Raw genomic sequence first — 26,881 nt, forward strand, 5'->3', positions numbered from 1 at the left:
GCAAGGCTTTTTGTTGTGTTGACGTTTATGGCGACGTCAGCTCCCATTTGGCACCACGTTTTTTCCAACATTTAAATCACCTGAATTGCTTCTTTTATAAAGTCGTTTTTAATATAATGCCTTTTTTGACATCAATGTCTTGCTGTTTCAAAGTTCAGAGTTAGTTTTATTGTAGATTTTTTCACATCTACTAGACACACAAAAGAATCGAAATTATGTTTCTCTCGATCCCGTATGCAGACAACGATTGGAAAAGCGAGAGGCCGCTAATGCCGGGCGTACACTCTGCGATATTTTCGATCGTTTCACTCAGCCCCAGCTCAAACTGTACGACCAAATCGCAGGTTCAAAAGTTCATAGCTCGTCAAACTACTTCAACAGCGTGAAACCCTCATGAGAGGCGACTGGATTTCAAACAGGTTTGATATTCTTGCGACCTACGATTGTCGATCAGGAGCTGGTCATGAGGTATTAATCAGTTCTCGTTACCCCATGTTTACTACACGAAGCACGACACACGATTAAAACAACAAAACTCGGCCTGATCCCAAAAACAGTTGCACAAGTGAAAAATCGTCTCAAAAAGGGCCAAAAATCACATAGTGTACACCCGGGTTAAGTCTGCACGTGCCGCCCTTCTAACCATAAGTTTTGCGTCAAGTTTTGCTGCAGCCAAACTTTCTGCTGCTTATTTAGAAGTTATTATACCTTTCATGTGTTTCTCTTTGTTATTATAATATGCTGTGAGCTACCGAGTCCAAATAATTTCCTTTGTGGATCAATAAAGTTTGTCTAAGTCTAAGTTTTAGATGAATATTGCGATTTAAAATGTGCAAATTATAACATAATGATCACGAGTGTTTAGAGATTATAACAATAGCAGGCTGAAGCACATTATGTCTTCATTAAGATTTTACTAAAAAGTCTTAGTTTTGACTATTTTTTGTATTTTAGGTAAAGTTAATCATGGGCAGGAGATGTGACATGCATAGAGGTATTTCAATAATTGTTACCTAGCAACCGCTGATATTAACAAGGTCTAAATTACAGAAATAAAAGTAAATGAAAATACCTACATTTTGTTGAATCAATGCTTAATCTGTTACACAAATTTTCTTTTTGTGTGCACATTGCCCCTGCATTTAAGGTAGGAATTAGTATTTTTCTGTGGATGACATAGGCAAGGCAAGGCAAGGCAAGTTTATTTGTATAGCACAATTCGTACACACAGTAATTCAAAGTGCTTTACAGAATAAGAAATACATTAAAATCATAATAAAAACAAATCAAAACATAAATAATCATGAAGATTAAAAAAAAAAAAAAAAAAAAAAGAGAGACATAAATTGGAGAGAAGAGTGCGGAATGAAAACCTTTCAGTTATTTGCACAGTTAAACAGAAATGTTTTGAGTCTGGATTTAAACAGCGTCACAGAAGAGTCTGTCTCACATGTTCAGAACTGTTCCAGGTTTTAGCTGCATGAACCTGAAACGCTGACTCCCCTTGTTTAGTCGTGACTCTGGGCACCAGCAGGAGGCCGGTCCCTGAGGTCCTCAGAGTGTGAGATGGTTCATATGACACTAACATGTCACAGATGTACTTTGGTGCTCGGCCATGGAGAGACTTGTACACAAGCAGAGCTGCTTTAAAGTCTATTCTCTGAGGCACAGGAAGCCAGTGCAGAGACCTGAGCACAGGACTTATGTGCTCGTACTTCCTAGTTCGAGTAAGGACCCGAGCTGCAGCGTTCTGGATGTTCTGGATGTTCTGGATGTTCTGCAGCGTCTCACAGCTCGTTTGGAGAGACCAGTGAGCAGAACATTACAGTATCTAACCTACTGGAGACAAACGCATGGATAAGTTTCTCCAAGTCTGCTTTAGACAGTAAACCTTTGATTTTTGCTATGTTTTTTAGATGGTAAAAGGCTGCAGATGTTATTGATTTTATGTGACTGTTAAAGTTCAAGTCTGAGTCCATTATTACCCCTAGATTTCTTGCCTGATTTGAAGGTTTTAGAGCGAGAGACTGGAGGTGACTGCTGACACTGTCCCTTTGTTTCTGTGGACCAAACACTATGACTTCAGTCTTGTCAGAGTTTAGCTGGAGAAAGTTGTTTTGCATCCACACACTGATCTGTTGGATGCAGTGACCAAGTGACTCCACTGGTCCATAGTCTCCTGCTGCCAGAGAGACGTAGATCTGAGTGTCATCTGCATAATTGTGGTAGGTAGAGGTATTACATTTTAAAACTCACCACTACTTCCTGTATTTCGTACTTTTCTTTTTCAACTTTTTTTTCCCTCAAACCGCCGCTTGACTGACATGAAAGGAAAATAAACACTCCCACACCAAACCAAGTGATAATTAGTCAAACATGAAAACCCTTTATGCACTTTAACTTTCATATTTACTAAGTTTGTTGACATACCCTTGCTCCGGCGCTCCCCCGAGGGCCCGTCGGCGGCGAAGCGTGCCGTATCGAACCGCAGCCACTCCCCGCGGCGCCCTCCCCGCGTTTGGTTTCGCTCGGATGGCGTTCCTATTAGAGATGATTTAACACTTTTGAATTGATCCACACCGCTGCAGTCTTTTGTCTCTACCCATGTGTACTTGGCACGGGCTCTAAGCATCTCAAAGCTCTCATGTCTCATCTGTTTTCCCGCCCATCGTTTTTCTGATTCCCTTGTTCATTTTGTATCTCTTTCTTTTTTTTCTCTCTCTCGTTCAGGAAACTGGATGCGTTTATCTACGACGCTGCAGTGCTCAACTACATGGCTGGGAGAGATGAGGGCTGTAAGCTGGTCACCATTGGCAGCGGGTAATGCTTTTCATTTTACTTCATATCTCATAATAACACTGCGCCCACACTTGCATAGTAGTAATTAGTGCAGTACTTTTACCACAATAGTTAATTTTGGTACAAATAATGTCTAAAAAAACCTCTAAGAAAAAAGTGCGCTTGCTAGATAGAACGAAATATTCCACTTACTTCAAATTAGGGTCGTAGGATTTGCATAGAATTCTGTTAGATTCTATGGGAAGTCTACAGCTCTGATTTGAGATTTGTGGATTATAATGATTTGATACTGTAAAAGGCTGGCACTTTCTTCTTAACTTCAGAGATTATTTGTACTGTTAATTGAATATTAGTGTCTGTGGTAGCCCTGGATAGTCTAGAATTTTCCCTCATAGTCTAAAAACACCTTGAATTAAACTTTGGCACAACGGAATCACACTTTTCTTCTTCTTATTGTATTGATATCTTAGGCTGTATATATATAAATGAACATAAATAACTCGCTAGCCACCATGTTCCATCTACTTTGTGGATGAATGAGATGTGAAATGTGGGACCTGCCTCTCAAATCTGCAGGACAAATTTACCTACAGGTACGAGTAAAGCAACCTAACCCTAACCTGTTTTGGCTCCAATTGAATTTACATTGGAAAAATTGTCACCTCTCTGTAACTGCTGCAGTCAGTCTCATGATTTTGGTCTTAAAATGTTTGTATTAACTCTGATTAACTATGATTTTGGTGTTTTTATTGAGCTATTTTGTCCATAATTAAATTCCTATTCCTAATTTGGAACTCTGCTCCAAATTCGTCCCTAAAACCACTAGACTTGTGAGCTTCATTTGACTGGAGCTGAACACTGTTTGTGATTTGACACTCCCTTGGTCCACTTCTTTAAACAGTCTATGATTGATATATGCTTAAAAAGTTACTACTATTCTGAAAATAACCTGACAATTCTACATAGCAAATTGATTAAGACTAAATTGTTAGTTTAAAACTATTTATGCCACCATAGCCTGAATGAAATCTGTGAAATATATACCGTATTTTCCGCACTATAGGGTGCACTCAAAAGCCTCCAACCCCATCAAAAAACAACTGTGTGCCCCGCAATCCAGAGCGCCGTATACACGAATCCACTCGGGTGTCCCAGCACGACTTCAGTAAACTACAAAGCCGCACCACCTGCAGCTCACGCAAACACGCACGGAGAAGACAGCAACCGCGCAGCGAAAAACACCCGCAGCCACACTCATCACTCCACGCCGACGAGGAACGGAACGGAGGAACGAACCGAAAAAGCGAGTGCAATGTGCCACTTCTAGCGACATCTGAACAACTGAGTCACTGCGAACACGCCGACAATCCAGCGGTCCCAGACAGCACCCTCCCTACACGCCACAACTGAACAAAGCCCAGAGTCACCGTGAACGCGACAAACAAAGTCCGACTGACCCATCGAACTGTTGTGTTTCGTATAAAATGCGGTGCAGTTTATTTGTGAAAAAAGTTCGAAAAAAGACCATTTAATGACAGTGCGCCTTATAATCCAGAGCGCCCTATAGTGCGGAAAATACGGTATTATGTAACCTCTTATAACTAGTCTTATATCTCCAGAAAAAAGTAATTTAACTAACAAACTTGAGGCAATCTACTAGGAAATGCATTAAAAAGTGCTATCTACTCAAATCAACGAATTGTATTATACACTGTGATCTTGCATTGCATGTTTAAAAACCCAACCACATCCCAAACAGATGCCATTTTAGTATGTTTACATCGCAATCATGTGTCTGTCTCTGTATCTTTATGAATGTAAAAAGCTGCAGCTGTATGTGTAATGTTCAAAAGACAGTAAAGGACGTTATCTCATCCAGGACCAGTGCAGAGGATGTGCGCAAAACTCTACGTAAACATAACGTCATAACTGGTCTTACTGGGTCATAACTAATCATCATGCATTCATAAACGTATTTAGTATTCCCAACTATGGCCGAAGCAGAGAAGTCATGGACAAAACCTGTTCCCATAAAGGTATCGTCGAATCTAAAGGTCCTATATTATGCAAACAAATTTAAAATAATAAAATCTGTTCATATTTACAAGCTCAAACAGATTTATACTGCGCAAATGACCATGTTTATTGCTTTTAGGGTTGTCAAAAATATCGAAAATAAGATACTAATCGATACTAAAACTAGATACTCATTTGAGCAGGTATCGATACTAAAAAAGTCAGATTCACAGGACAGAAATGAACCTTTTCTGAATATTTTTAAATGATCTTGAGCTGTATCAGAACAAGTATAAGCGCACATAGATTTAACGTTGTAAGTTACGTTATATTGTTTAAAGAAAGAGTGTTTTTATCATCATTCTGGTATCGGATTTGGTTTAAAATTTTAGTATTGTGTCAGCACTAACAGAAAAATCTAAGCTCTCAAAGGTTAAAATCCAAAATTCGACATAATATAGGACCTTTAAGTGCAGTATCATTTCACTGTATTTTCATTTATACAAGTATTAAAATAAACTAAACTGTTAGCTGCATTTTTGTGTGTTTTTGTGCCATGTTTATGTAAGCGATCTCTCCAGGCACATACATTCTAACGCGCGGCGACGTTACCTGCTTGATAAAGGTTAACATATTTGTTTTTCTCTTAGCTACATCTTCGCTACCACTGGATATGGCATCGCTCTGCAGAAGGGCTCCTACTGGAAGAGACAGGTGGACCTGGCGATCCTGGCCATCATCGGCGACGGTAACGGACAGGCTCACAACGCATTCACATACACCGGATCACTCATACGTCTCTATGTGTGTGTGTGTCTCAAAACAATGGAAGCAAAAAAGGCTACTGTTTGATGTAACGATATCCAAATCTCTCTGTACGATTTTATCACGATATGCATCTCACGGTACGATATTTATTATGATATAATTGTAGATAGGACACATTTCTGCTTTTAAAATACCTTGACAAGATTTTGGTGTGAATTATTTCCGTCATAATCCCAAGAATTCAAGTAAAAAACATATTTCTTCATGTTGTCTGCGCTGAAATGAATCATGGGATATGTAGTACTTGGAATATTTCACTTTTCAATCTAGATCTATCTATGAGTGGGGTTTTCTCACCAAAGATCTGTAAATTTGGTCTGTTGGTGCTCCTATCTTGTTTCTACGGAAATAGGGAAGTTTAATGGTGTACTGTGGAACATTCCAGGCAAAACAATAACGTCTTCGTGGAGATAAGGGGGTGGTGGGCTCTCTACCGCAAAAGTACACCAGAAAAATACTCTTGTTTAAGTTTTAGAACATTTAAATGATGGTTTAATTATGTTTTTCTTTGGAATAGTTTACACTAGGGATGTAACGATATCCAAATCTTTCGATACAATATTATCACAATATGCATCTCAAGGTATGATATTTATTGCGATATTTTGGAGAGGCTGATATAATTGTGGATGGGACTCGTTTCTGCTTTTAAAATACCTTGACGAGATTTTGGTGTGAATTATTTCTGTCATAATCCCAAGAATTCAAGTAAAAAACAGATCTCTTCATGTTCTTTGCACTGAAATGAATCATGGGAAATGTAGTTTCTTATGTTTAAAAGCTGTTGCTGCTGTAAAACCGTGCATTTAAGCAAAGGAACTTATGATTCAATATATTGTGACAGCCCACGATATTATTGTGAGACTTTTGATGATACGATATCACGACATTTCGGTTATTGTTACATCCTTACTATATTATGGTTTATTCTCAAACTATGACCCAAAAAAATTAAATGCAAACTACCCCGGATCTCCATGTTTAAGCTGCACTGTGTAACTTTTCTGATGGCCCACAAGTCTGTCTCCATGGAGATGTTATTGCTCTGCCTGGACTATTTCACTTCTCTTCTATCTAGCTCTATCTATGAGTGGGGTCCTCTCGCCAAAAATCTGTAACTTTGGTCTGTTGGCGCTCTCATCTTGTTTCTACGGAGATAGAGAAGTTTACTGGCATACTGCGGAACATTCCAGGCAAAATAATAACGTCTCCCTGGAAATAAGGGGGTGGTGGGCTGTCTACCACAAAAGTACACTGGAAAAATATGTTTGTTTAAGTTTTAGAACATTTAAATTATGGTTTAATTATGTTATTTTGAATAGTTTACACTAGGGATGTAACAATATCCAAATCTCTCTGTACAATATTATCACAATATGCATCTCACGGTACGATATAATTAATAATAATATAATGATAATAATAATATAAAGTTTTTGCTTTTAAAATACCTTGACAAGATTTTGGTGTGAATTATTTCCTTTGTAATCCCAAGAATTCAAGTAACAAACATATTTTTTCTAAATTATGTTTTTTTTTTTAAATAGTTTACACTGATCCCAGTTTTATTTTCCTTTTCTTTTCAATTAATCTTGTAAACAACAGCTCTGTTTCTCTAACTCAGGGGTGGGCAATTCTTTTTTTCCATGGGGCCACATGAAAAACAGAAAATATTGTGGAAGGCCGGGCCATAATTTACTCAATTCTGTATAACTTTAATTGTATTTCTTTATAAAAAGCAGTAAATGACATTGTTTGGACAAGCTGGTAAGACTGGGAAGAGTAAATGTTATGACTAAGCAATGAAAAAGTGATGTTGTCTTACAAAAAATTACATAAAAAAAAACACCTCTAACATAAAAGCAATGCAGCTTTAGTCCATGCATGAGGTAAAATTATGAAATATGTTTATTTTGTAGTTCCAAATTAACTTAAATGGGCCAGTCAGAGTCAACCAAATGTGTCCCGGGAGCTGCACAATGCCCAGGTCTGCTCTATCCCCTTTCCACTTTCCTATTCCCGACCCGTCTTTGTTGAACTGCTACAACTTAATTCATACATCATATATAGCCGACTACTTCATATGAACATAGCCAACTTAGTCCACTCTAATACAAATTCAAAGCGGAGACGGCACACGGGTAGCCAAAAGGTTAGCCGGCTTCCAGTGGCAGCTCTGTAATTCCTTCCTCTGTACACACTCGCTCTCCCCTCTGACAGCACAAAGCATAAACAGTGCTTTGATGTTCCTCTGGACTCCAAAGCCCTTTCTGAGCACAGCCAGAGTCGATTCTCTAAGTTATTCTAATGCAGTCCCCTCTGCGGCAACTGGGGCATTATCCTATCAGAATGACTCTCTTTATAAACAAGTTACAGATTCCAAAAATATAACTGTTTTAAGTCACAGCCACAAGCATAAAGTGCACTGGGGTTGATTAAGGGTCCTATATATTACGCAAAATTTAACTCTTGTGCGCTTTAAGACATGTTAGAATGTTGTTACTTCCTCAAAAACAGACCTGAAGTTGTGTTTTGTTTCATTCACACTTGCTTATTATTAGTCTGTCTAGATCTTCAAAGCTCAAAATGCTCTGTTCGACCTTGGGATGTCATGAATCGGTAGTTTTCAAGTATAGGTCTGCGTGGGACGGAATTTTCAGTCCCACTCTTGCCCGCTCCTGTAAAGAATTGTAATTTTCATTGCCTCTTCCTCCCAAATCTGCGATATATTGTCCCGCTCCCGCCCGCAAATCCCACAGAATGGAAAGGTTCGCTTTCTTAAACCCTGTAAAACATGGAGAAGTGGAAAGGAATTGTCTAAAATGTGCGTGAGATTAGACCACATCTGCAAGTTTAGGCTGCTTAAAATGTTTTTATTAATGCCAAATAAAATATCCAGCACAAATTATGTAGGATAGGGATACATGAATCTTTGTACCGTATTTTCTGCACTATAGGGCGCTCTGGATTATAAGGCGCACTGTCATTAAATGGTCTATTTTCGAACTTTTTTCACAAATAAACCGCACCAGACTTTAAACGAAACACAACAGTTGGATGGGTCAGTGGGACTTTGGTGTGTTCACGGTGACTCTGGGCTTTGTTCAGTTGTGGCGTGTAGGGAGGTGCTGTCTGGGACCGCTGGATTGTCGGCGTGTTCGCAGTGACTCAGTTGTTCAGTTGTGTCTAGAAGTGACACATTGCACTCGCTTTTTCGGTTCGTTCCTCCGTTCCGTTCCTCGTCGGCGTGGAGTGATGAGTGTGGCTGCGGGTGTGTTTCGCTGCGCGGTCGCTGTCTGCTCTGTGTGTGTTTGCGTGCGCTGCGGGTGGTGCGGCTTTGTAGTTTACTGAAGTCGTACTGGGACACCCGAGTGGATTCCTGTATAGGGCGCTCTGGATTGTGGGGCATGCAGTCGATTTTTGATGGGGTTGGAGGCTTAAGAGCGCGCCCTATGGTGTGGAAAATACGGTATATTTTACTTTACACTCATATTTAGTTTGCGGGACTGCAGTTTATCATCCCACCCGCCCGCTCCCGGCCGCAATGAGCTTTTAAAATGTGTCCCTCACCACACTGTTTTGCCTCAAGTGCAGGGCTCTGTTTTCAATTTAACAGCTCCTTTTACCTTTTGTTCAGTAGAGATTGACAATTCCAGGTCTGAAATTTCCCAGATGATTCTAGTGAAGGTGTGTGAAGTTTGAAAACACAGTGGAGCACTTCCTGTATCATCACATGACATCACAAGGTGGATTGGAGTGTTTTCTGTTTGACAGAAGAACTAAACATGCAGGATTTGTGTTAAACTTGTGTGAATGAAACAAAACCTAACTTCAGGTACAGTATGTTTTTGACGAGCAAACAACATAACATAGATCAGATAACGGTGTATGTAAGCCAAGAGGGGTCACAACAAACGCAAACGCCGCAACAAATACAAATGCGACAACACAACAAAAAGCCACAACAAACCAAAAAAGCCACAACGGAAATGACCGCGGGACTCTATTTTCCGACGGACCGATCAAGCGAACGGAGAAGTTGGAAACATAAGTAAAAGTAATTTATTGTTTTATCATTACTCGTTTCATTGTAGTTCTTCTTCTTCACTTGCCGCTTGATCGGCCTGTCAGAAAATAGAGTCCTGCGGTCATTTCCGTTGTGGCTTTTTTTGGTTTGTTGTGGCTTTTTGTTGTGTTGTCGCATTTGTATTTGCTGCGGCGTTTGCGTTTGTTGTGACATCTCCCCGTATTCCGTAAATATGGGCTCTTTAAAGATGCACTATGTAACTTTTCTTGTGTGCTCTGTTACTGCTTGACTTTGATATCGCCACAGTATAGATTTAAACATACTTTTTTGGCTTTTTCTGTAGCCAGTTTTTGAAAAAAACATGTATTTTTACTACGAGCGGGGCCTCTTGTTGTCACCTGCTTGTTTCTATGATGAGAGATACGTTTAATGACATACTGTGGAACATTTCAGTCAAAGCAATAACATCTCTATAGAGAAACAGGTGGCAGACCCTCTAGTGAGAAGAATTACACAGTGAATCCTTAAATGAACTCCCCTTGTTAGGTTTTATAAGGCTTTACAGAGCATGCCCCATATGTATGAAATGAGATTAAATCAGAATATCGCTGCTTTTGTTTAGCTTTGTTTTCATTGCATAATATGGCACAGATAAACTCCCATTTGCAGTCAAGTGGCAATGCAGTCAACTAGGTATAGTCGCTTCCAATCATTTTCATTGTTAGCGATAGGCATAATTAGTTCTGATAAGAAGCCATTTAGAAGATTATGTGTAAGGGGGGTAGAGGTAGTGAACAGGAACTTATGTTAATGAAAGAAATGCACTACTCGTCTTCCTAGATGGTATCACAGTGTTGTAGAGGTTTGGAGAGTTAAAAGAAATACAACAAAGATGTGTAGTTTTGTGGCGTAGTTGGTCAAATCCAGCTGCTTTTTGTCCCTATTTCCCAAGGACAGTCCGAGTTTTAAGCCCTGTGTCCCCTGTCCCAGTGGATTTATCCAAAACCATTGATTTGTCCCAGTTTTATATAAGAAATGTCCCAGGTGTCCCTATTTTTGACCAATCTGATCCCTTTATTGTAATTTGTTTAGGTAAAATACAAAACCATCTGTTTAAAAATGGCCAAAACACAAAAAAATGTGACTTTACTGACTCGCATGTTAGTCATGAATGGTCTCTGCATAACGATTTTCCTTAATTATGCACTCGTTTCACAATTTTATTATTACCAACCACCAAAAAAATGGGGATATCCCAGTTTTTTATTTTGAAATTCTGGTCACCCTAATCTTGTACAGTATTCATGACCTTCCATCCATCCATCCATTTTCTTCCGCTTATCCAAGGTCGGGTCGCGGGGGCAACACTCTGAGAAGGGCCTCCCAGACTTCCCTCTCCACACACACGTCCTCCAGCTCTTCCAGGGGGATCCCGAGACGTTCCCATGCCAGCCGAGAGACATAGTCCCTCCAGCGTGTCCTGGGTCTTCCCCGGGGCCTCCTCCCGGTGGGACGTGCCCGGAACACCTCCCGAGGGAGGCGTCCAGGAGGCATCCGGAACAGATGCCCGAGCCACCTCAACTGGCTCCTCTCGACGTGGAGGAGCAGTGGCTCTACTCCGAGCTCCTCCCGTGTGACTGAGCTCCTCACCCTATCTCTAAGGGAGCGCCCAGCCACCCTGCGGAGGAAACTCATTTCGAGCGCTTGTATCCGCGATCTTGTCCTTTCGGTCATTACCCAAAGCTCATGACCATAGGTGAGGGTAGGAACGTAGATTGACCGGTAAATCGAGATATTCATGACCTTTTAATGTGCTATTTTCTGATCTATGTTATCTTACTTTGCCTTTCCTGTTCTAGTTCCTGTGTTTTTTTTAAGGCCAATTTGTATACTACTGAGAAAGATCACAGTGTAGAATGTGAAAGCAATCAATACTTAGTGATAGTAAAGGTTGTAATGCATTCAGATGGGGGCAAAATTTATATTTTGAAAAGAGATACACTGCTAATACAATTTTGATATGGCTTTTATATAATTTAGCAATAAACACTACCTGGCAAAGGTTGTAGACACCACACTTTTTGCAGTTTTTTTACTATTTATTGTGTCATTCATTCTGAAATGAAAGCACAGAACAAATAAGCAATTTGAGTTGAAAAATAAATCATGGAATCAATTTATAGACCAAAATGTCTTCTAAACTTTTGATTCATCTAAGTGTCCACCTTTGGCAGATATAACAGCTGAACACACTCGTGGCTCGTTCTTTTTACAATAGAAATCAAATATTCTTCAGAAAGTTCTTCTCAAGTCTGTTGCAGAAGTTTCCATAAATGTGTGGCACTTGTAGGTTGTTTGGCTTTTACTCTTCTGTCCAGTTCATCCCAAACCAGCTCGATGGGGTTTAAGTCTGGACACTGCGCTGGACACTCCATGTTTTCAAGTTTTCTTGTTCTGTTTTTCCTGAGGTAGTTTTGGCAGAGCTTGGACTTGTATTTTGTTGTCTTTTACCTTTTTTTTTTAAACCTCTGGCTGTTCAGTTCTTACCTTTGTACCATTTTAAGCTCTTCCTTGGACTTGCACGACTTGAGTTGCAATAAATAACTGGAAAAATGAGGGTGTTCTAAAACTTAGTGTGGATACTTTTAGATTATTATATTATATATTTAAATAAATCAACAAATAAATAAATAAATAAAACTGTTGGGGGATCTTTTTTTTTTTAATGCATTTATTTTGGGCAAGTAAAGATTTACATTCACATACGACGGAACATATAACAGAAATGAAATCATAATAGAAAATAACAACAAAAAAATGTACTATTATTATTATTTTGCCCAAAAAGGAGTGGGAAGAAGAAAACTTAATGATCTAATAAACTTCCACCTCCACTGTCAACTAAGATAAAAAAAAAAAGGGCAGATCATTTTAGAAACCAGAGAAAGCTAAACAAAAAATCGGTCGCAAATACTTTGAAATAGACCAAATATCTCGACCCTGATTTAAATATACATATGAACTCAAATTCAATCCAGATTAATATTCTTAAATTCTGTTTTTGCAGTGTATTCACAACATGAATTCACTAAAGTCAAAACCCATCTTTTAATTAGTCTCCAGCACCCGACAAAATGAGCGTTATTATTATTATAAGCATAAATATGAGTTAAAAACAGGGTGTTATTGTACTGTCGATGAAACCCAACAGTGGCTCCTATGTGTTCCAAACGGCGTGTTTTTGCCTGGGCCTTGTTCCCTGTGCAGAGGAGAGGAACATTTGAATTCTCTGTCTCCTTCTGTGTCAGAGTCAGCTCACAGTGCCACAGCTGCCCCCCACTGCTTCACTCTTCTTTGGCTGGAACTAAGAGACTCCAAAATCCTATCTAAAAATACGCCTTTTTCAACATTTCTCCAACCATCTACACTGAAAGAACTATTTAAAGTGGAACTAAACACTACAACTGGTTTCTCTACTAAACTCTTTTCGTAACATTGTCCACTGTTCCTAGTGTTTTTTTTGTTTTGGGTTTTTTTTGGCAGTGTGAGTTCAAACTAGATCATTTTGCAGCTTTCTGGTCCAAAAAATATCTAAATCTAAGACTACGTTCAGCAGGGCTTAACGCTCAATTCCGATTTTTTTGTGAAATCCAATGTTTTTGCGAGTTCGTTCACATTTCCAATTAAATGTGACTTGTATGTGATCTCCAGTGTGAACAGTAAATGGCCCGAAAGTGTCCCGCATGCGCACTGGAGACACGATGACGTCAACCGCAGCGAGCGTGCTCTGTGTTTACGGAAGTTGTCCAAACATGGACGCGAGCATTGAGCACCTGGAGATTTTAAAGTTCCTCTCGTACCGGAGCCAGAACATGAACAACTTACTTGTTTTAAGGAGGAGATTGAGAAGGAGAAGGACGAGGTTTTTGGCCGTGGTGTTTTGTGGGGCAGCGGCAGCGACGTCCGTTGAAAGGAACGTGTGGATGTGCAGACGTAGCCAAGAGTGGTGAGTGGTGATGTGCTTCGCTTCAGTGACACGGAGTTCATTAACAACGTGTAGGTCGGATGAATGCGCTTTGGCCGTTCAGACTGAAGTCGCAGGTCAAAAGATCGGATATGTATCGGTTTCAGGACCACATATCCAAGTGGCCTGGGTCACATTTGAAAAAATCTGATCTGGGTCGTTCAGACTGTCATTAAAAGATCAGATACAGGTCACATAGGGGCCAAAAAAATTCGGAAATGGGTCACTTCAGGCTGCATTCTGAACGCAGCCTTAGTGTGTGCTGCGTCCTGTGGCGACTGTAGTTTCAAGTACTACATGACATCACACAAGACTGGCCTGTGTCTGAAGTGTTTGACCAATCACAAGGTTCCTTATTCCTCTAGACCCTGCCCGTCCTCATCCCTCACGTTTTACTTTAGTCCTCCAAGTACTGACCAGTTTATCAGCTCGATTTGAAACGTTAAGAGCAGACTGTAGATGTTTACTCCCACTTTAATTTCAGCTCTCTATTTATGGTTTGTTTTTGTTTTGACCAGTTGTTTAGATTTTTATAAAACTCTCAAACAGAACGTGAAAGAAATATTTTTTTAATCTTTTTTTTTGAAAGCTTAGAACAGGTGTATCTGGTGCGCTCTGCTGAAAACACTGAGGAATATTTTGAACAATTAACAGTGTGGCTTTTATCAATTTGTTGCTAATGTTTTTAATCACAATGTATGCTTTGAAAGTATTAGAATGTTTATTTTTATTTTTTTTTTTTTATGTACAAACCATGCAAACTTTAACAATACAATACATCGCTTTGACAATATCATGATGTGTGGAGTATAGCAACACGTAGGAGCACTTATATTTGAGACCATTTTGCTAATAGGATTACAACAACAACAAAAGTACTCCAGGTAAAGTTCAGGGGTTTCCAAAGTAGTCCATTGTAAAAGGTTTTAAATGTTGAACCACATCCAAGAGCATTTGTCAGTTCTGTGGAGACAGATTTGTGCATTTTTACACTAGTAAGAGGAGGCGTTTGACAATAAACTATCTAGTGCAGTGGTGGAAAGAGTGGATGGTGGGATTTGTACTCAAGTCAATAAATTGCAAGTAGAAGTACCACTGCCAATTGTACTAAGTAAAAGTAAAAGGTATGCATGAAAAATAATTCTCAGAGTACTAGTTAATAGTTCCCTTATTAGCAGAGACGTCGTGGACTGGGAGTCTGTCCCTTGTCCCAGCAGATTTATCCAAAACCATTGATTTGTCCCAGTTTTATGTAAGAAGTGTCCCAGGTGTCCCTATTTTTGACCAATCTGATCCCTGTCAGCAGTAAAGAGATGCATTAATTGTAATTTGTTTAGGTAAAATACAAAAAAATCTGCTTAAAAATGGCCAAAACACAACGAAAATGAGACTATACTGACTCCCATGTTAGTCACGAGTGGTCTCTGCATAGCAATTTTCCTTAATTCCTTTATTATTCCATTCCTTGTTTGACAATTGTATTATTACCAACCACCACAAAAACAGGGATGTCCCAGTTTTTTATTTTGAAATTCTTATCACCCTAGTCTTGTACAGTATTCATGAACTTTTTAAATATTGCGCTGTTTTGCTCATCTATGTTATCTTGTTTCCTCACCAAAAAATACCTGGAGTTTAGTTTCATTCATTCACACAAGTTTAACACACAAACCCTGCATATTTAGGCTGAGTTCTTCTCTCTGTTCCCTCTTGTAATGTCATGTGCTAATACAGGAAGAGCTTCACTGTGTTTTTAAACTCCATACATCTTCACTAGAATGATTTGGATTACTTCAGCCCAGGAATTGCCAATCTCTACTGAACTAAAGGTAAAAGGTAGCATACATGACATCACAAGGTGGAACAGAGCATTTTGAGCTCTGGAGATGTAGACAAAGGATTACTTAAAGGGCCCATCTCATGCAAAATAACTCTTTTCACATTCGTATCTTCTGCACATAAACAAGCACAATTTGGGTTTTGGAACATCCATTACACAATAGTTATGAAATCTTACTGATTTCTTGGAGGCAGTCACAGACCAGGAACTGTGAAAGACAGACTATTGCTCATCCCCCTGCCCGTCCTGAGAAAACACAGGCTCCGCCCTCCAAACATGATGTAGGCTCTGAGTGAGCCGCCCTTCCTCCGCCATCTCAGGGAGGGAGGGGAGAGACAGGCGTGCACCCTGATAGCAGTAGGAATAAACTTTTATTCATCATGGCTTTATGTGTTGGACCCGGAATCACCGCGTCGGCATCAGCTGAACATTACTGATTGGTAAAGTATTAATAAACACTAGTAGATAAACTTATTTTGTCGTGTACACTGCAGTGTAGAACAATTAGCTTTTGCTGTTGCTTTTGTTTAGGTGTTCATGTGGGAATTGTCAGCCGATGCAGGGTGGAGGCGGTGGATTGGGGGAGGGGCACGGGTGCGGGTTATCGTTGGAGCAGGCTTTAGTTCGTTGTCACGTGGGAAGGTGGCAGAAATACGCTGCAATTTGTAAAAAAAAAACGCCAAATCAATCTAAAAACCACTTCGGCGACATATACAAGCCCCACACATCACTCTTAGAAGGTAGAAAGCTCTGAAAAGTTGATTTTGCATGAGATGGGCCCTTTAAACATGTGTGAATGAGGTAACAACATTATAAAGCTCACAAGAGTCAATTTTGTGTAATATTGGACCTTTTAAATGCAACTAATTACAAATACTTGGCTTGAATTATACTTAACTAGTAGCTACAAGTGAAAAATCTGCTCTACACAGTACAAACATGCCAAAAATCTACTTAGTTACAGCAGAGTATTTCTAATTTTTCATTTTTCCAGTTTTCATCACTGCACCGTTTACAGCGTTCTTTTTGAAATACTACGAGTACGCACTAAAAAAAGCCATTTCCTTTAATACCGTTGCTATCACTGCTTAGCCTCTGTTAGCTAGCCTCTCCGCCTTTAAAGTCCTCGCTCTAAGCACCGCCATGATATTTGTCTTCCCCCACTAGCCTCAGCAGCTCTCCCCAGCCTGAATGACAGCGATTGGATTAGCTAAACGCCAAATGTCAGGGAGGGAGCCACGGCGAAGGGGCTGAGGGATGAGAGGAGATAAGGTCTTTGTTGCTCTCTACCTTTCTTTCATTAAGGAAACAATCTGCGGCGTGAAGGAGCCAGGAACGCACTGATGCTCCAGAAATGTAATTTACTTTAACAGCCAGCACCAAAGAAAGGAAAACAGCATTCGGATGTGTTTTCCGGCGAATATAGTATAGAATTGTGGCGAGTTTGATGTTAGAGTGATATTGACTTATTGTACTCCCGAGAAGAAATGGGTTGTTTTTGCAGTAAAGTGGTGAAGTACTGAACCAAAGCATAATGTACTGTATAAGGAAGCGTTTTTGTCTCTTTGTTGGTAACACCACTGGAAAAAAAAACCCGGTCGCTGTGTTCTGTAAAGGCTTTCTACACTATTTATAACTATGAGCAAAGCATGTGTTTCGAAATGAACTGCAAACCCCACCTACTTTGTCGCTTGGGGGTAAAAACGGCAAAAAGTTTTATCAGAAGTGCCTTTCGTTAAGACGGTGACGGTGTTTTTGGGGCTTAAAAACGCAAAAATCTGAAACCATCGTCCAGAGCGGAAAAGTTGAACACGCTTCGCCGTAGCGTTTTCGTCTACACTGCCCAAGACGCAAAACTCTGGTCAGATCTGCTCACGTCATTTACGCCTTTATGTCACATACATCACCACGTAGCGTTGAGTCACCACCGAGCCGCCTGGCACGCATACCCAATCAAATTCCACACACTTTTGCGTCACCGAATGCGCGCAGATTTCCTCCCGAAAACGCTCGACGAAACACAGAATAAAAAGTGAAGTCGCAACGCCACTTTTGCGTCTTCTGTTCAGACTGTCATTGTATAAACGTAGCCTAATTCTATTGTTGAACGATGACAGAGAAACAAATGCCTGGAATAGTTACAGACAAATGTTCCTACTATTGTCTCTCATTATATACAAAGGTACAGCATGTTCCTCTTCTCTAGAATCTTCTTCCATACGGTTCACATCCAACTAAATTTCTAAAAAAAAAAAAACGCTTGCATTGTACTGTTTTATTATATCTGGAGCTGTGTTTTGTTCCATTCACACATCTTTAACACACACATCCTGCATATACTCTCAGTTACACTCAGTTCCACCTTGTGATGTCATGTGGTGATACAGGAAATGCTCCACTGTGTTTTTAAACTCCACACACCTTCACTAGAACTACTTGGATGATTTCAGCTGTGGAATTGTCAGTCTCTGCTGAACTAAAGGTAAAAACAGAGGTGGCGCTACCATTAGGCAAAAGTGGGCGGCTGCTTAGGGCCCCCAAACCTGGAGGGGCCCCCAACCAATTGCCCTCAGTGCCACTACTGACCGAAGCCTCAGAGCAATTTGATTTTCTCTCAGTATGACATTTAATAAGGGTTGTTTACTTTGAAACAACAATCATAAGAAAAACAATAATAATCATGTAATGGATGTGAACAAAAATGCAACTGTACTAAGCAAAAAAATAAAACTACTTTCAGCTCTGATTATCTAGCAGACGACCAAACTAATAAGACAAGTTTCCAATCCACCATAGTTCAAACAAAGAGAGATGTGCATGTTTCAAGAACAACGGGGAAAAACAGACACTAAATATATTAAAAAACAAAACAAAAAAACGGTGCATTATAGTGAGGGCCCCAAACTCAAGTTCGCCTAGGGCCCCCAAATTGCTAACTCCGTCACTGGATAAAAAGTAGTTGTTAACTTGAAATCTTCATGACATCACAAGGTGGAACAGACGTGTGAAGATGTGAGATCTGAGAAGATGTAGACAGACTAAAAATAAAGGGTTACTCAAGCGTGTGAATGAAACAAAACACAACTTTGGGCATGTTTTTGATGAGGTAGCAAGATTCTGACATAGGATTTTTAAACTTACAGGCAATATCTTTACACAAATATATAATTTTATATACTGAAAGGACTAAAATTTGGTTTTCTGAGTCAAGTACAGACTCTTTTAAAGTTTGCTTTAAAGTTCTGCCTTTACTCACATCTTAGAAGTGAGTCACCGTTCTCATATTAATACGATTCTATCACAAGTTGATGGGAAGTCAGAGTGATTGTATTTGCCATTGTTGTATATTGAACGCCCCATTTCTGCTTCTACTCAGCAGTGCATATCTGTAACAAAAATATTTGTCCCTCGGAAGTGAATAATAAAAAGTAATTTGGATTCAGATTAAGTCTTATGGCAAGTCGTAATTCAGAAACGAGCAACCTGGAGAAAGCAAAGTGAAGGTTATAATACTATTCATGGGTTCAAGTTCTTGTTATATGCAACATTTTGAGTACTTTCTTGCATTAAAAAGTTATAGGTTAATATTTTGTTTTAAATTGTGACAACGATCCTAGATTTTTATCATTCTCAAACATGGCAAAAGAAAATTTTACTCAACTAATTTAAAGTTTTAGTGTGTAGATGTTTCGCCTGAAGAAGTCATGGAAATGTCGTCACTCAAATGTCAAACTTTTGTCCTGTCAACTTTTCTTTTGCCATGGAATCAACCTCAACCTGTCATCTCTCAAGTCATTCATATAAATGCTCTCTCTCTCCCTTCCTCACACTGCTGAACCCCTCTGTTTTATGCACCAGGTGAGATGGAGGAGCTGGAGGCCCAATGGCTGACTGGTATCTGCCACAACGAGAAGAACGAGGTGATGTCCAGTCAGCTGGATGTGGACAACATGGCCGGGGTCTTCTACATGTTGGCTACGGCGATGGGCCTGTCCCTCATCACCTTCATCTCAGAGCATCTCTTCTACTGGAGGCTGCGCTACTGCTTCACTGGGGTCTGCTCCGGACAGCCGGGGCTCCTCTTCTCCATCAGTCGGGTAAGTTCAAAGTTCACTCTGTGGTGTGGGTGATTAGACTTGAGTATCGTCTAAGATCGAAAGCAACGTTATGTAAAGTAATGTCAACCTCACACGTGGATACTAGAAAATAGGTTGCTTTTACTTTTTTAGTGTTTGCCAGATACGCAGTTTTCCTGTAGATTTGGTTCGCTTTTAAGAGCTGCATGTGAAAATGTTGTGCTCATAGAAGTTTATTAGTATTTATTTATTTACATTTTCCTAATAATGGCCCTTAATTTCAGTGACAAATCTTAATTCCCAAGCCATCAATGGGTATCATTAAGAAGTTGCCGATACGATACATACCTCGATACATAGGCCACGATACGATACATATCTCGTTACAGTGCACTTTTGATTCGATATGATATATTACAAATCGATTCGATATGGCTCAATAAAGATGAAATCATGGCTGTGATACTAAAAGTGTTCTTCTTGTGCAAAGTGAATATGAAACACAAACAATTTAATCATCAAAACAGTGAAAATGTCAAATGTGTCGCATAAATTAGTTTCCTTCCACTAAAGAATAAACCAAATTGTCGTGCTGTAACAAAATAATTTAGTAAAATATACCAAAAAATACTCTTGGCCATATATTGATACAGCAGCTCACGATATCGATACTGTAGCATCACATTAAACAATACGATATACCAATATTTCAGTATTTTACACACGCCTAGGAACAACGCAACTTTCACAATTACATTAGAAAACACAGCTATGCCATATTGTCTTGTAAAGTTTTTTCACGCACTCTTATGCATTGATCACTGAAGCCTGGAAACCCTGAGTGCGAATGTTAAATGGTAATGTCACATTTTTATTTCTAGGTCTCATGTAATTCCAGCCTCATTGATTTGAACAATGCTCCAGAGTTTTGTATGATACCATTTTAACGTATTGTACAAAAGTCTAAGGGCCTGTTTACATGATAGCGCTTGCGGGTAAAAACAACAAAATAATGTATCGGAAGTGCCTTTCGTTTAGACGGTGACGGCGTTTTTGGGGCTTAAAAAACGCAAAAATCTGAAACCGCCCTCCAGAGTGGAAAAGTTGAATACACTCCGCTGTAGCGTTTTCGTCTACACTGCCCAAGACGCAAAACTCTGGTCAGATCTGCTCACGTTTCGTACGCGTTTACGTCACATACATCATCGCCTAGCCGCCTGGCATGCATACCCAATCAAATTCCAGACATTTTTGCTTCACAGATTTCCTCTCGAAAAACGCTTGTCTCAACGCAGAATAAAAACTGAAGACGCGACGCCACTTCCGTTCAGGCCGTCATCATATATATGTAGCCTAAAAATCTGTAAAATAGATCTACCCACTGATATTATGGAACAGGATAGAGTTTGAGTCCCTTGACATGTCTTTAATTCAGACAAAACCCATATTTCTGCTGTCTATGCAACTTTGAACAGCTGGATCAGCTACGCCACATTTAACTGTCCTATTTAGTAACTTATCAGAGTAATTGCTAAAGAAAGTTTCAAGACCAAAATTCTCTAGTCTCTTTTCGCCAAGCCTACGTCATTGAATAATATACTACAACCGTGGGGAATAAGTCTTAAGTCCGCCGTTCTATGTGACCTGATTAGCAACATTTTAGAAAACTGCTCCAAAATTATGCAACAATTCCAATTACTCATTTTTATAGTCTTCAGTAAATGCCAAAATCCATGCGAGCGTTCTTAACTTTGTCCCCCTTCCAGGTCATATAGTACATAGCAAAGTCTAATACCGCCTTATTGGGGTCAGACAGGCCTTTAATGATGCTATTTTCAACCATTGGCGTGAAAGAAGAGTGCAGAGCCAGCGCGCGGCACACACACGCACCATCTAAGAACTGGTGCGGAAGTGAGGGGCTGTGAGAAGGGGAGCGAGGCACAAAGGGAGGATGACACGGGCGGGGAATCACGAGGCGCGCTCCAACGACGACCAGAATAGATCCCAATTGCGTCGTGTTTTGCGGTGAAATCGTCGCAGCCCGGCGCTAAATCAATCCGTTCTCTCCCATTGTGGTAAAAGGTCAGCAGTCTCCCCCCGTTGTGTGTGTGCGAGCGCAAGGCATGGACACGCATCCCTAAAAGCTTTGCGGTATTTGGGCTCCATTTTGGGAGGGGTAATGTAGCAAAGTTAGCTTAGAAAAAGAAGCACATTAGAAGGAAGAAGGTGCTGAGGTTTTACAAAATAGTTGTAGTTAGAGCAGAGTTCTTTTTCAGTATAGTTGAACTGAGGATAGAATAGATTAGCGTGATTATATGAAAAATAAACACCTACTCTACAGTACAAAAGGCTCTGCACTGTCAGCCTTGTATGGGCTTTTGTATGTCATGTTTTGATAATTTTGTTGAAGTTGCTTTTTCACTTTGCAAATACAGATTTCTAACACTGAGTAAGTAAATGTTTTTTCTCTTCTCTCTTTTCCTATCACATTTACATTTTGTTTATGTTGATATTTTATATAATTTCTCATTTCATTTGTCTAACTTTTTTTTCTACTATTTTCCTATTTACTTTTTTCCATTTCCCCTCCATCATGCCATTTATACATTCACCCCAAACAGGGAATCTGGAGTTGTATCCATGGAGTTCATATTGACATGAAGAAAAAGACGGATCTGGATTTCAGTCCCCAGGATAAGATGCTTAAGCTGATAAAGTCCGCTAAACAGATGTCCAACATGGCCAACCTGGCGGCCAACTCTCCCAAACGGGAGTTTATGCACTCGGCTGGTCCCATGATCATGGACATGATGGCGGAGAAGGGGAACTTTATCTATGCGGACAACCGAAGCTACGCTCCCAAAGACATGATCTACGGGGACACTGGGGACATACAGGCCTATCTCGCCAACCGCCACAAAGACCACCTCAACAACTACATATTCCAGGGAGGACAGCATCCCCTGACCTTGAATGATGCCAATCCCAACTCAGTGGAGGTAGCAGTGAGTGCTGATGCAGTCCAGACCAATGCCAAACCCCCTCGCACCCTGTGGAAAAAGTCTGTGGACTCACTTCGCTCAGCGCCTCCTGGCCCCGCCCCCATGCCTGACATGCTCATGCCTGACCCCCGTCTGTCCATGAAGACCCAGAGGTACCTCCCGGAGGACACCGCCCACTCGGACATCTCCGACTGCTCCAGCAGAGCCGCCTCCTACAAGGACCCAGAAAACAACAAGCACCTGAAGTCCAAGGACAACTTAAAAAAAAGATCCGTGACGTCAAAATACCCAAGGGATTGCAGTGAGGTAGAGCTGTCCTACTTAAAGACTAAACAGGTCAGCAGTGGAACTAACCAAAGCGGGAGAGGAGCAGGAGGAGAAAAAATTTACACTATTGAATCAGACCGAGAAATGAGCCTTCATTCAGACCCCATTCAGTACCGCGAGAGCAGAGGCCTGGCCGCTGACGATCTGGACTACCCCGAAATCTATTCTGACCACAGTGATAATTACAGGAAGTGTGAGCAGCCCATTATCCACCTGAACTCCTCTCCTCTGCATCACACAGACTCTGACATGTTACCAGACCCAACATACTCCAAACACTACAGCCTAAAAGAAAAAAACCTCTCTCTGTCGCCACATGAAACTATTGATCGATACAAACAGACACACTGCCGTGCATGCTTGTCTAAGATGACCACGAGTTACCCAGCAGGCGGATCCTATCCCTCATCAGGGTCTGCTACGCGCTCCCCCTACAACCGCTGTGAAGCCTGCCTCCACACAGCAAACCTGTATGATATTAGTGAGGACCAGCTCCTCGCTGACTCCCTGATCAGTCCCACCATGCACCTCCAGCATCCACAGACACAAGACGAGATGTTTGGGCTCTACTGGCCCCAGACCGACGGGCCTCATGTGCAAAAGAGAAACCGTCTACGGCTGAGTCGGCAGCACTCCTTTGACAACATCATGCTAGAAAAGCCCAAGGACACGGACCAGGGACGACCTGCCCGCAGCGTAAGCCTCAAGGAGAAGGACCGCTTCCTGGATTCTGCCTCCGACTCCCAGTATGCCAATCTTTTCGGCATGCGGCCCTACTCTGGCAAACTGTTCGGCACAGGCCCCAAATCTATGTTCAATCATAATTTAGAGGAGAGCAAGAGGAGCAAGTCCCTGTACCCTATCCATGGCTCTGACAACCCCTTCCTCAGCCACTCACTAAGGGACGACACCAGTAGCAGACTGGTCCATGGGCGGAGCTCCTCAGATATTTACAAACAGCTGGCTGTGGCCTCCCCTGCAGCTGTGCTCACATCAGCCCCCATTCAAACACGCATTGATGCGAACAATCTGCGCTCCTCTGTTAAGTCCAATGCTTCATACTGTTCACGGGACGGGCGGATAGCCAATGACATGTACACTAAGGAGCATGCAATGCCTTACTCAGCCAATAAGACTAGTGCATACCCCGCACAGCGTGGTGTCCTAAACTCAGCCCAGATCAGCAATAGACGGCTGTATAAAAAAGTCCCCAGTCTTGAGTCCGATGTTTAGTTGATATAAGAAGTATGTCTTTTCTGCTCCTAACTCCTCTCTGGCTTTGTATTATATTTTATCAACTATGTTATCCACTAAAGGATGCCATAGCCATTCTTTTCTTCTTCTCTGACCTAATCCAAAAGAACTCATGCCCTCTGAGGTGATGGGATTATGATTACTCTGCAGATGGTATCATTTCTGTCCAGTCTCAGCCATGTACCCTCTTGGATTCATGGCTGGAGCTCAGCTTGCTATAAGCAAAGGGGTTGCAGGAAGGGGCGATGAAAGGGCACCTTGTGTTAAATGTGTCAGAAAAGGTCGAAGGTGATGTTGTACTGTTGGTAAAGAACTGTTGTGTTTAGTTTGTCACTTGTTGTTGTGAAATAACGTGCGTTCTCTGGCCCACCTCTGCTGTCAGGCTGGCTGAGCGTAAAAGGCCTGACAGGAAACCAGATGGGCACGTTCCATGTCAGGGCCAGACACAGGGCCAGACACGGGGCCTCCCAGGGGGCCGGGGCGTCACAGTGCTCTAGTCGCTGTTACGCTGACAAATATGGCCACCGAGACCCTTGGCAGGGTGAGAGGAGACAGGCAAATGTGATGAGGGCTGATCTAAAGGCTTTTAGCAGGATGCTATCAAACCATTTGTCACAATCCAGATGGATTTGATAAACCACAGTGACACATAGTGATGGAGGTGAAGAGTAATGTGTAGGAGTGCTCCTAAAGAAGTTTACAAATGAAAGGACTAGCAGGCTGACGGGCATTTCTTTTCTGGCACTTCGCATAGAAAAAAAAATTGCAGTATTGCTTTTTTATTCTATTCTACTGTACAATTTCTTCGGGATTCTGGCATTCAGATCCCCATGTGTAGGACTTTAGTGTTTGCTTATTTGGTAGCATAATAGCATTAGTTCAAAACCTTTCCCACAATGCTTTGAAAAAGCATAGCTTTTTGAAATCGCCATCAAAGGTAGTAGATTATTTTGCATGTACTGATTTTTGATTTCATGTTGGAGAATTGAAAATACTGACTTATACACGTCCATGTTTATAAAAGGGACACTGACGCGTCAGGTGTGGATGGATACTTGTACAATCGTAACATTGAACTTTGTGCTTAGTAAAACCTGTGTCACGGTAAGGCTCCTGCTTCCAAAGGGCAGGAGGATGGTGGAAGGGAAGAGAGGAGATGACCAAGGCAAATCTACCACTGCATTTTCTGTTAGCTAGCAAATGGAGGCTAACGTCTTCTGACCTCCCTAATACTGACAAACAGGGTATAAAACAATGACTCTTTTCTCCTTTCTACTTTAGCTCTTCTAGACATGCCAGATGTGGCTGTGTTGGGTAAACATCATTTTTCTATGTTTTATTTTGCTTTTGTGCTTCAACAAAATGAAATGGTAATTTGAATAATACAAATGCAGCCAATTCCATCAACCCACAATCAACCAGGGACCTCCTGAGGATCTACTTGAGAAGGCTCCTCGTTTTTTGTGTTTTCACTTGAATGCAATGTTACACAAGTGTTCCTCATTACCGCATAACCATGTAAGATGTGTGCATGGCACTCCTTCTGTTAGCTTGATGCTACTTCATTTGGGTGTATTCTGTTTTCTTATATGCCTTTTTTTATTGTTTGTTCTTTTTTTTAATAACTTTGACATGTACATACTTCAACGTGCCACATTTTTGTAACTTATTTTGTGCGTACAGCAACATGCAAGCGTATATTTACTTGACTGAATTGATTGGCGTTCTCAAATTTCGCCAAATTTTGTCAATTCAAATACCTCAGGATGATTCTGTGCATTTTGGGGAGAGCTTCAATCATAACAGCAAAACAAAACCACGTGGCACAGATTGTTTTGTAGAAAAAAAGAAAAACATAAGAAAGTTACGAAAGAAAAAGTGACCGGGAAGCAGAATTATCCTGTTAATGTTTACCAGTCCAAAGTCTTCCAGGTTTGAATGATATATTGCATCCCAAGTAAACACAGGAACATAAAAGAGGATCTAATCATAATGGAAGATATTGTTAAGCATTGAGGATCAGTTACTTTTAAACTCTCCTGCTTTCTCCACTGTGCTATAGACAAGCTCCATGTTTAAAACTACATGTTCACTTTTGTACGGTCGAGGGAACTACTCGGGAGTCGACAGCGCGTTAGATGACTTGACATTTTCATTTATTTTTACATGTTTCTATTTCGTATCATAGTTATCCTCACATGCTGCTTGACAGAACAATATGCACATGTACAAATATCAAAACAACAGCACTGTCGCTAAAAAACATGAGTTCAGAGTTCTTTTGACGAGACTGTCATGTAAATCTGTTCTTTTGTTCAAATGCACTCACACGCGCCCTTGTGATGACAACCCTGCTCTTTTTTAATAGCAAAATGTATTTTAATTCATGATAAATAATGAGTGATGGCATGCAATCCCGGATGTAACTATTTTAATGTTTTCTGTTCATCTTTTGGGTCGTTTTTATTTGGATGTTACGATCACTTTGTAACCAGGTGTATTGACATATCTGAGAGAAAAAAAAAAGTTGAACACATGAAGATGCTGCTGTTTATAAGGGGAGAGTGCAAGGACCGGACCCCATTGGCCGTTATCGAGGCGGTGACGGACCAATGGGGTGGCTCCGATTCGCGTTTTAAGGCGGTACTTCCTTGCTCTTCCTCCAATGGCAGGTGAGAAATACTGTAT

At 40.8% G+C, this 26,881-nt stretch overlaps 1 protein-coding gene across 1 annotated transcript in view; it reads left to right on the plus strand.

The window, feature by feature from the left end:
• The window catches only part of grin2aa (glutamate receptor, ionotropic, N-methyl D-aspartate 2A, a), a 381,703-nt gene extending 357,531 nt beyond the window's left edge, over positions 1-24,172 (plus strand). The window contains exons 12-15 of the mRNA XM_055152940.1: positions 2,731-2,820; positions 5,466-5,563; positions 19,393-19,631; positions 22,232-24,172. Of these exons, the coding sequence (XP_055008915.1) occupies positions 2,731-2,820; positions 5,466-5,563; positions 19,393-19,631; positions 22,232-24,172 (2,368 nt within the window). The remainder of the gene's footprint in view (positions 1-2,730; positions 2,821-5,465; positions 5,564-19,392; positions 19,632-22,231) is intronic.
• The last annotated feature ends 2,709 nt before the right edge of the window (positions 24,173-26,881 follow it).

Source organism: Boleophthalmus pectinirostris, unplaced genomic scaffold, assembly GCF_026225935.1.
Source record: "Boleophthalmus pectinirostris isolate CB_2022bp ecotype Guang Dong unplaced genomic scaffold, ASM2622593v1 HiC_scaffold_17, whole genome shotgun sequence".
Classification (NCBI taxonomy): Eukaryota; Metazoa; Chordata; class Actinopteri; order Gobiiformes; family Gobiidae; genus Boleophthalmus; species Boleophthalmus pectinirostris.